Source organism: Strongylocentrotus purpuratus, unplaced genomic scaffold (genome assembly GCF_000002235.5).
Source record: "Strongylocentrotus purpuratus isolate Spur 01 unplaced genomic scaffold, Spur_5.0 spur5_scaffold_4, whole genome shotgun sequence".
In the NCBI taxonomy this organism is placed as follows: domain Eukaryota; kingdom Metazoa; phylum Echinodermata; class Echinoidea; order Camarodonta; family Strongylocentrotidae; genus Strongylocentrotus; species Strongylocentrotus purpuratus.
Window position 1 is genome coordinate 26,704,957 of NW_022145610.1, and position 11,182 is coordinate 26,716,138.

The 11,182-nt window shown below is 36.7% G+C and overlaps 2 protein-coding genes across 2 annotated transcripts; both read right to left on the bottom strand.

Moving 5' to 3' along the window:
- Nucleotides 1-518: 518 nt before the first annotated feature.
- LOC105447531 lies at nt 519-6,448 on the bottom strand. Its single transcript, XM_030997268.1, has 7 exons — nt 5,987-6,448; nt 5,012-5,347; nt 4,477-4,694; nt 3,550-3,684; nt 3,161-3,311; nt 2,403-2,439; nt 519-1,382 (listed from the first exon to the last, which is right to left on the bottom strand). Exons 1-7 carry the CDS (start codon nt 6,204-6,206, stop codon nt 878-880), a joined length of 1,602 nt encoding a protein of 533 aa, XP_030853128.1. The 5' UTR covers nt 6,207-6,448; the 3' UTR covers nt 519-877.
- A 23-nt stretch (nt 6,449-6,471) lies between these two features.
- Nucleotides 6,472-8,482, bottom strand: LOC115929096 (ankyrin repeat, PH and SEC7 domain containing protein secG-like). Its single transcript, XM_030997269.1, has 3 exons — nt 7,542-8,482; nt 6,841-7,045; nt 6,472-6,477 (listed from the first exon to the last, which is right to left on the bottom strand). Exons 1-3 carry the CDS (start codon nt 8,471-8,473, stop codon nt 6,472-6,474), a joined length of 1,143 nt encoding a protein of 380 aa, XP_030853129.1. The 5' UTR covers nt 8,474-8,482.
- Nucleotides 8,483-11,182: the final 2,700 nt, after the last annotated feature.

Consider the following 11,182-nt stretch of genomic DNA (forward strand, 5'->3'; position numbering starts at 1 on the left):
TAAAGAAAGGTTTACGGATCGTAAACCCGATCATGAGCGAAACTACCAACTTCCATTAAAAATCCCCTGTTTAAACAATACATAAACAATACATATATTGAATGACAAACATACCGAGACACAACTGCAATTGCTTGAGCACGTTATAATGTAGCCGTAAACAATATATCAATAATCTGATGAATTGCATCAGTATGAACATTAATTTTGTAGAAAGAAACTAGAATCCTCTAAAGCCATCACCCTGCACCACTACGTAAACAATACAAACGTACCATTTAAGTAAATCAAACACTGAATAACTGAATTTGTTGTTAAAGTCAATAATAGGTATACGTGTACTTAATGGTAAATGATGTCGGTGAAGATTGGCGATGTTTCTGGTATAATCAGCGAGCCATTAAGATATAGGGGAAGCAGGTGCTGAGGAAGCATCTATGTATTGTTTTATCAATGGCTATTTGTAAATATAGCCTACCTCATATCTGGAAAATTATGTATTTTTAGTATTCATGAAAGTAGAAGTTTATTAAATTAGTCTATATACAAAGCCATGTCATATCCCATTCGATTTTCAAAGGTAATTAAACAAAATGAGTATTTAATGCAATTTTATTACAACACAAGGAGTGAATAATGTCATCGAATTACATACGCATTGTGTTCATTGAGAAACCATATAAGAAGTATGGAAAATAATTCGTAAAAAACGGTGTTCAGACAGGATGGAGTGCAAACATAGTAAAATGAACCTGTTTGTATACATATGTACAATGTATAAACGTTGGTATGACAACCTACAATACATCATAAAAACATTTTGTGCAGTACTAAACCGGACCTCACCGGTAAATTGTACGACATATTGTGAGTAATTTCAATTTGTAAGTGAGAAGCGACCGTTTATGTCTCTCTGACTCTTAGTAGTGCGGTCGAGTCGGTAATGCCTGTTCTTGAATGAGACCATTCCCAAACCTGATGACGTTGATCCTTCAAAACCAGGTTTCTGTACCAGCCGCGTGGATGTAGACTGTTCGGCCTCATCTTCTTCATGTACATCAACCGGTACATATGTGAATACTTCTATTTCGGCAACTTCTGCCAATTCGCAATACATTAGAGCCTGCTCTAGAGTTTCATTTCGCAACTGTGGTTCTGTTTTCTTCAGCCACTCATGTAGCATCTGGAGAGTGCCCATGGTACCAACTACTGCGCCTCTCGTATTTGTATCAACAAATCGCATTGCCTTAGCGTTTGAAAATCCCAATTTCAGGCTTAACTTGAATACTGAAGTATGAGGGATCTCTTCCGATAGTTCCACCAATTTCAAGTTTTCCTCTTGAGTTGTCCCACAGCCCTCAAAAGATCTCGTTAAGGAAGGACTTTAAATGATAAAGGGTGAAGAAAAATAAAAAAGAAAGAAAAAAAATTACCAACCAGTATATCAATCTTTAAACATATATAATCCCAAACAAATATGCGCTTACAAGTATTTAAAACAGATTCTTTAGAATAAAATAATGCTCCTTGCGTTTGGTCGGGCTCCCTCTACTCCTGTATAATTTTTACAAGCGATAACATCGAACAAGACAGTTATTTTTATTACTCAATTTCAGGCATTGTTGTACGTTTCCGTCTGTCACTGGTCAACCACTCGAAAGCACCATTTTCCTTACACAAATATTTCCCCTATTTTAACGTGGTGTTGTCTGTATCCCAAAAGGGGAATGATGGTATGATGTTCACACACAAGTAGTCATATCCTACACAAAGATTGTAGAGCTAAATGACATAAACGAATAGCAAGATTACAGTGTTTATGTCATAATAGTGGGATGCAAACATCACAGTGACTAGAGTATCATGATTTACCATTTATTGAATAATAAATCACTTCAGACTTAAAACTTTTCAATGTATTTTTTCAACTTGCTCCTGGAAACTGTTTCACGAGTTTTTTCAACCGTAACTTAGACTTAATCCTAATATGTTGCAATGGCGATTTTAAAGCCTAAATATCCACGTGTATATCAAGGAATAACTGATATGTTTGGCATGGGTGTGCAAATCCGAAAGGTAAACGTTTACTGCGCAGGGTGCCATTTATCGTAATATCTCTGTTTTGTTTGAAATATCAAAGGTATTACAATTTTTTTTTTTTTTTTTAAATGATTCTCGATGAAATATGTACGCACCCCAGAGGCTGAACAATTACAACAAAATTGTTCCATGTTTCCATGTAAACCTAACACCAATATTTGTTGTGGAAGGCTGCATTGTCACTTAATTAGTCTGATGCAGTTATAAAAGGGAACATTTTATACCGAATGGCGACGACTGCCAAATAAATCATGTACCCAACAAAACCAACGGATTGAACATATAGTCTTTGAAATACTTACTCGGGAGCAACCTGCTGGGGTATGGTGGGCTCAGGTTCTACAACGTAAAGTAAGGAGAAATGATTACTCATGAGTTGATAAGAATCGCATTGCATTAATTAGATGTGCTATATATCTATTTAGTCATGATATATTACAAGATATGATTTGTTTGAAACGAAATGTGAACACAAGATTTATTTCAACTTTACTGAAAAAGGTAAACATGCAAAACTATGCAATTGATATTTTCCAAGATGAGAATTGTTGCTGAATTACATGTAAATAAACATTTACATGATGTTTATTAGTATTTGACTTTTAACAGCACTTGTAATTACTCCCTAAGAATTAAGATACTCATGAGGCCCATTTACGCATTCAAAAGACCACTTTGAAAAAATCGTTTGAATGTGACTACCATTTACCCTACTGAAAAAACCCATGAAACCGTCGACGTTTGCTCATGAGCAGTGCGCATGAGCGACTCGTCGGAGCCCTGCATGCGTTAGCGCGGAAGCAAGGAGAGTCATTGACGAAAAACCAGTATCTCACCGAAATTTGATTTCACATAAAATCGGTGAAACTTCGGCAGGCGTTTAAAAAAAAAACTCCAGAGGTGGATTTTTGATTTCTTTTTCTTTAGTCGTGTTTGCTTTGCAACTACTGGCGAAATACGAAATACCGGAATGCGAGAAGAAAAAATAAGACGATTTTTTTTTTTTTTTGCAGAGTAATGATGTAGCTAATGTCATAGAAAGATATAAGTATTTCATTACCTTGCATCAGAACATCAAAAAGTGAAGACTCCAGTTCATTTGACCCTTGAAAAAGAGTTATTCTGATGTTCTTTGAACCGTACTCCTTGCAGAAATCCAACTCAAATTCTGTCCTGTTTGATTTCTTTCCCCGCAGGTTTGTATGAGTAATCTATACGAATCACAGATTACAAAAAGGTATTTTATTTCCAATTGTTTTCCATATCATACTATAACACAAATTATATGTCTCTTCACTTGCCACTGATCTCATAAAATTAGAATGGCGATATTTGTAACATATATTTTCAGAAGACCTCTGCCAGGACATCTTTGTCTATATACACCTAATTTTGACGAAAACCCTATTCAGATGATATGGTACATATAACGTATGGTTTTGAACGAACCTTCCCGTTGATTTCTTTTCTACCATCCGAGCATACGATCGTGAGGTCCTCGTTCAGCGTGTTCATTAACACTTCGGTAGGGGGTGCCGCTTTGCAGAATTCTTGGTTCAGCTGCTCATACTCCTTATAAATTTTCTTGTATATAAGGAGAAAGAGGACAAGCTGTATATGAATGATCCATATCTTATTTAACTAAAATAATTTTTGGGAAAATGGATATTTGTTTGATAGAACTGTCTAACTATTTATAAATAAAAAGGACACCATTTATTTACAAATTATATACAAATAGAAAAATATAGAGTGTTAAAATCTTAGTGCGTTTCATTTCAGAACTTGGTTTTTATTAACCGTACCGTACATATTTTGGAATCCCAATCTTCATTATGTAGATCTACGCATGAGCTCATAAAGATCACTTTGTACAGTAGTATCCAGTGAGGTACAAGTATGGAGTGTGCCCATTAAAGTATGGTAACCATCACATGCACAGACATAGAATTAACTGAAATACAAGAACTTGTTTAACTATTCATTCCAAAGTGGATTATCCTATATATCATGTTCGTGGAGCATCTTTATTGTAGAATTTTCATGGGAGAAAAAAAAATCATTCTAAAATGGGCAAACTTGAATCCATCTATTTGTGGATCTGCTTAATATAGGCATTAGGGAATGCTGACTCCGACCTGGTTTGTTACATCCATATGATATTTATTCGTGGATCAACTCATTGGCCCGTATTCTACTAGCCCAGGCCAATAACCCGACACTGAGTCTAAAATCACGCTTAACAAAATGAAAACTAAACCTCATACTATCTTTATTAGTTACACCCGAATTTGAAGAAGAAGAAAATAAAAAAAGCAAGAAAAAAAAACTAGTGTTTGAGCTGGAATGGGTTTCGAGGACTAGTGTTGTTCTTACCGATTCATTTCTTTTGTACTTGTGATAGAAGATGACACGGAGTATGGGTTTTCTTGACGGCGGCATAACCAATTTGTGAAGCGGCAAGAACCCCAATTTCACACCTCCAATCTTTTTCATGCCGATCCTGAACAATGAGAAGTGACGAACATTCACCACGACTGAGTCATCTGTAATGGTGAAGTCTTTTCGAGATAGTTTTTCTTGAGTGTAATCGGCTGTAAATAAAAGTAGAATGTGATGACAATACTCGAGTAAGTAATGTGTCATCTCTGACCAAATAATACAAATTTGATTTGCACAATCATAACAATGGTTGTGGGTGACTTCCTACTAGACCAATAGGTCTCGAAACTGACAGTCTCGTGACGCTGTAATCAGGAAAGTTGTCAAAAATCACGCGAAATTATTCGACATAAAATGTCTCGGGAACCTTATAATATCTTTTCAGAATGCCTAGGAGAACCAACATTATCAGTCACATGGGATTTAGCCATCGATGTTCCATTTGTATTAAACAAAACAACATATTAACCTGTTCCGTGACTGGTGTAAAGGATGACTTCACTTTCATCTGTTATCTTGTCTAAACTCGTGCAGTGAGGGAAGGTGAGTTTGACTGGCTCATCGAAGGTCAAGCCAGAAGGAGTGCACAGGACTGGTGGTGATGCCTGGACTTCATCCTCATCACAGGTCACTTCTGGCGCATGGTTTGGAACCTTGACTGTGACAACTTCACACGTCTCTTCTCCAAGTGCACCGGGCGGAAGAGACAGCTGTATATCCCCTTCTCCGAGTTGAATGTCACCTCCCTCGTTGTCAATCGTCGTAAAGGTAAACGAGTCCGCTAGACCAGGTTCTTGTTGAATTGCTGTACGGAGAAATCCAGAAGGAGGCAATTTGAACTGAAATTAATAAGAATTTTACACAAAAGGAATCATAACGTCTGAACGTAATTGTGACATCTAATACAGTTTTCCAGTCCATCTCTTAGAACTAAATACAAAGGCAAGCTACATGATCAAGTGTTGACATCTTAAACCATCATATGTGAACATTTTGGACGATAGCTAGCAAAGATCCTTTTCAAGGTACAAGGTTCTTCTAGATCTATTCACACACAATATATGTTTCTGTATAATATGAAGGTCATGTTATGATAAAGTGATGTATTAGGACAAAAAATACTTCGGATTCAATGTACCATAAGTTACAAAACGTGGGTCGTTGACATATATCGAGACTTTTGTAAAAGTTACCATCATGGTATTAATTACAACAGATGTAAGTTTGCTACCATGGTTTTCATTATGGGGAGCAAGTCAAGTCACATTCTGTTTTATAAGATATTTAGAGGACTGTTAAAACAAAACGAAGTGTTTTATGAAAAAGCTTCCACAGAAGAAAAAAAAACCTTTGTAACTTATAAGCATCTGTGTATCAGCTTGAATACTTTCACATGTAGAACTTAGCATTTGTTAGTACATTTTTGAGATGAAGAAAACTTTACCAGTCGAGACTACTTCTGCCGGTTCGGTAAGATGCCTCGCTTGAAGAGCACGGAGGAGTTCATCTCGTTTCCCTCCTTTCTCCACCCACTTTGAAAGTAGCTCGATTGCAGCATTCTGTAGCCTTTGTTTTGTTGGTGGTGCTGAGCTTTGTTCAATCTGACAAATGACATCCTTTGCTCGGTATTCCAACTTCGACGCCATATTGAGCAATATGGGCATAGTGTATATCTCCGTAGACAGTTGCTCGAGAAGGACATCGTACTTCTTTGCTGCAAAATCAATGATAATTTATAGAGACAGAGACGCACACTCAAAATATACACACAGACAGGAGAGATCGGAAGAGAAGCAAAAGGATATAGACAGAGTGGTAGATAGACCAACAGAAAAAAGAAAACAAAAAGAGAAGGTGTTATTCATCAATTTTTCAGATTTCCCCTGAGTGTCATAAACGTTATCCCATAACTAGCCCTAAGCTAATCGTCTAAAGCTATAAGATGGTCTTAAACACTTTTATAATTGCAAATGCAAAGAGACAGTTATTTTCGTCTGGTTACGTTTTAGCTGGGTTTAAAAATAATCATTACAAACGTAAAAGTGTTATTAAGTTTTTATCACAGCCTATTTTTTAATCATTTATGGCAAAGGCTGATTGTATACATAATGCCATAGCCCATCACCATGATAAAAGAGAATTTTTAAATACAGTATATATCTGCAATGTACTTTTCCCTGATCGAATACGTTGATATTCTGGAATTGTCTTCAGAATTTTCTTCTTTGCTTTTTCATTTCCCGGTTTTTCCTGAGACCATGATTTCAAGATTTGAAGAGCAAGGCTAGTGTAGTGTACGACGACAGGAAGTGCTTTGGCTATGGTGTCGTCTTCCATTCTGAGTTCCTTGCAGAGTTCCCAGAGGTCCAAAACGCTTCCAACAGTGTTTGCTATGTTATACAACTCATCTTGGGTTGGTTCACCACCGGACTCATCGTCCTCGAATCCACTGTCAAAAAGGAAATCATCTTCACTGTCAAGGATGACTCCATCTTTTTGAAATCTGAAAAAATAGAAGACAAATGAAGTAAATACGAAAATTTAGGTTCATTATTTTACTAAATATTCCATTCTTGATGATAAGTAGTAATACATTACCATAGACAATAATGGCCCCTCCGCCTCATGCAATCGAATGGAAAAATACTGGGGAAATTATAAAAGAGAAGGAAAAACGCAGAAGGGGAGATGCGCCTTAGAAGATGATAGAACCCCCTACCACATCTACCCCTAATCATTGGCCTGGTAAATGTGAACGTTATGCAGTTGGTACAACCTGTACCTTTCTTCCCCTGATGCCTGTGAGTCCTCAACAGATGGGGACTCTCTCTCTCTCTCTTCGACACTGCTATATGACGTACATTCTGTTTAATATATCAGGTCACAATCCATTAATATTTTAAATATGGTCTCCTTTTACTGTTTTCCCAAAGGAAAAAATTAACTACAAGCAAATATTTTAAAATGCAATGTTAGAATTGAAAATCTGTAGTGCTAACCTTGAAAGGATTCGTCGAATATGATCATCACTGGCGCAGTCAAGAGCGGTGTGGCCATCGCTGTTTTGGATGTCAGGTTTAGCTCCATGAGCTAAGAGGTATCTCAGAATATCCGGATGCCCTTTATTTGATGTAACATGCAGTGACGTTTCCTCGGTCTCATCTTTATGGTTTATCTCTGCACCGTTGTCCAGTAGAGCTTTGATCATTTCGAGGTGACCTTTATCCGCTGCATTGTGGAGAGGTGTTTGGCCGCTCTTGTCTGTCTGATTTATGTTGGCTCCTCTGTCAAGTAGCAGGGCGGCACAGCCTTTCTGTCCTCGCCTTGCCGCAATATGAAGTGATGTTCGCCCCTTCTTATCTTGCTGCTCAATGTCAGCCCCATTGTCCATTAGATGATTCATAACGTTAGTAATGCCTTTTCTTGCTGCGCGATGCAATGCCGTCAGCCCATTTGCATCTTTCTGACCCAGCTGAGCTCCTTTCTGAAGAAGGAATGAAACTGTTGCTAAGTAACCCCTGTCTGAGGCGCAGTTAAGAGGTGTTGATCCAGAAGAATCTTCTTTGTCGACATCGGCCCCTTTACTGGTAAGAAATGTGGCAACATCCTTCCGTCCAAGAAAAGCTGCTAGGTGCAGTGGTGTCGAACCATCTGTATCTACGATGTTCACGTCAGCATCACATTCATTCACCAGGAACTCCACGATGTTTAGATAACCCTTGTATGCAGCACGATGAAGAGGCGTCTGACCATTTTCCTTGTACCAACTGTCACTGTCGCTTGGTAAATCTACAGAAGCGTGATTTTGGACAAGACTTTTGACGATTTCAAGGTCACCCGCATCTGCTGCCATGTACAGTGGTGTCTTGAGGAGGCCTTCTGTTGTGCGTTCGTTGACCCCTGCGCCATATGTGCATAGAGTTTCAACCATCGGTAGGTTCTTACTGGAAAGGAGAAATAGCTATGCGTGATATATTATCATATTCAAAATAATTTATACAAGATGTACTTTGACAATAATTGTTAAACTCAAGGTAATCTATAATAAGAATAACGTTGATTTTTTTTTAGCGCACATATCCGTGACACCGTGGCGCTCCTGGCGCCCCGACATTTTTACCCCCGTCGTCATAAAGTGGAGTGACTAAAGATCTGGATATGTAGCGCTTTAGCATATCGAGTATCCAACTACACCTGGGCGGAGAGTGACAAATGTGGATTTTTGTGCCAAAGGACTAAAGTAGTGCCGGGTTGCGATTCAAACCCTCAACCTTTGGATTTTTAGTACAACCTTTCCAAACATTGTCATATTCACTTGCGTTGTGCAGAAGAAAAAAATGCGAACAACCTACAGTAATCCGAATGCATTTACTTTTAATTGTAAAGGGTATTTTCAAACACTGATATCATAAAGTTGGAATAATTTTGTTAAACTGACCAATGTTGAAGAAAATTGAAGAAAAATAAACCTTTATCCTATTGATTCAGTACCCTCATTTTTACTGATACACAGTTTGTAATGATTTATTGTGGTTTCATTTTTATTATGAGGAAACTGATCATTAAAGTTTTGAGAAAATATGCACTTTGTCTGTCAAGAATAAGTGTCAAAGACGAGTGAACAACAGCCTATAATCGCATGCTCATTATTATTTACAAAACAGAAATAATAAAAGAGAAGCTCAAAAGAAAAGAGATCAAATACATTTATATTGGAGGAAATATAGAAAAATAAGATGAAACAAATAAAAATGCAATACAAAGGGAAGAATAGTAAGAGAAAAAGGCGGAAACAAACAACAATATCAGGAAAGAAAGAAGATGAAAGAAGGAAAGACAAAGAAATACAATTTAAAAAAGACATAAAGAGAAAGAACGAAGCAATTAAGGAAAGAGAGATAGAGAAATGAGAGAAAACATTGAACATATATAAGGAAAGAAAGAAAGAGAAAAACAAAAATATGCATATGGAGAAATAGAAGGTGAAGGCAGTAAAATTAATGAAATCCATAAATGAACACAAAAAGAGAATAAAGAGACAACATAAGGAAAGCGAGAAAGACAACAAATCAAGGCTCCAGGAATAAGATTTTTTTTTTTAAGTACAAAACAAACAGGAGAGCTTCTTGCAGGTGTATTTTATTTAAATACGTGTAGATTGCCTTTCCCCTTCATTTATAGCTTATTAAGATGAATACAAAAGACATTTCTACTTGTAATGTGAAAATACACAATACAGAAGAATTTTGTTTAGGGTGGTACATATAGTATCGTAAAAATATGTTTATGTAGCGCCCGATGTGGTCCATCACCCAAGAGATAGCCATGTGATTTCACAATTTCAAAATATTAACAATTTCATATAATGAGCGATACAGAAATTAGGAAACAAACCCCAAATGTTATGTTTTTTGTACAGTATTAGAACCTGGCATTATTTTGTTTGAAGTTTGAGACATAGCATTTATATTTATGCGCACTATAATCCTTTAATAAACCTTGAATCTATTTCATGAAAACCCTTTTATGTATAAACATCATAAATGGAAAAAAATTGCTGAAAATAATATCTTGCATTGATATTTTAATAATAAATTAAACAGTTATGGAAGCCGGAAGATGGATGCAAAAGATCCATAAAATCTTCCAAGAATCCCTTACATACATATAGGGGGTGTGACAGCTTAGACGGTAGACAGTGGTGTCGTAATTGCGTAACCGGCAGGTCCACCGTTCGAAACAAAGTCGATGCTTTAGTGCCATTTGGTAAGGCATATATTAATCAAGGCCATCGGATAGGATTTAAAGCGTAGGTCCCCTTTGTTGCTTACTTGTATACTTGCTTTCCTATAGCAGTCAGGTAAAATCACTTTTGCCATTCTTAATAATGTTGATGTCTTTTTGAATCATCACAAATAGGATTTAGATCTATATGTATTATTATCTTACCAATTGTTTTTATCTTGAACTTGAAGCGTTTTGGGAAAACTAATATAGTTTTGACTTATGATAATAGTTGATCACCCTTTCAACTGTAAAATTATACGAACGAGTGAAAAATTAATCCTCATGTGTGCCACAAATCACATAAGTATCATAAGTATCATAAGTCTGGTTGAGCCGATAGACACTTTGATTGAGACATTCGCAATATATTCTGTATCAATGGAAATGGAAGGAACGAAAGAATCGTACCGCACAGCTGATAACACTCGGGTAATGCTGTGGTTCATTTTAGGTTTCAAAGATAAAAAAGAAGTCAGTCAGTCACTAAATAGTGTCTGACAGTGAAGTCTAAAAAGAAAAGGATTTCCTTGCATAATTTGAATATTAGGACACAGACTGTTAACCTTTAAATTCGCAGATAGGACATACGTGACATATTCATAATTTCGGCAAAGTTCTACAGAATTTGATGTTGGCTGCAAATAGGACAAAGTACCTTTAAATTGTGTTATTTATAAACATTTTATTATGTAATTGTCTCAATGCCTGCACACTTTGCTTGTCCTGTCTGTCACGCTCAGTTTTCGCCCCCCCCCCCCTATCCAAATGAACGGATTCACGGCTCATGAAAGCACTGACAAATAATAAATTACACCCGCTTAGTTACAAAATAAAAATTCAAGATGAGCCAATC

Bases quoted from the DNA above. Each gene is read 5' to 3' on its own strand.
- LOC105447531 (XM_030997268.1), bottom strand. From the start codon at position 6,206: ATGCCCATATTGCTCAATATGGCGTCGAAGTTGGAATACCGAGCAAAG. The intron at 5,348-5,986 runs GTAAAGTTTTCT...TTCTCCGTACAG, and splicing joins GGCAGAAGTAGTCTCGACTG to CAATTCAACAAGAACCTGGT. The intron at 4,695-5,011 runs GTTAATATGTTG...TTTTATTTACAG, and splicing joins TTACACCAGTCACGGAACAG to CCGATTACACTCAAGAAAAA.
- LOC115929096 (XM_030997269.1), bottom strand. From the start codon at position 8,473: ATGGTTGAAACTCTATGCACATATGGCGCAGGGGTCAACGAACGCACA. The intron at 7,046-7,541 runs GTTAGCACTACA...CTATTTTTTCAG, and splicing joins ATTCGACGAATCCTTTCAAG to ATTTCAAAAAGATGGAGTCA.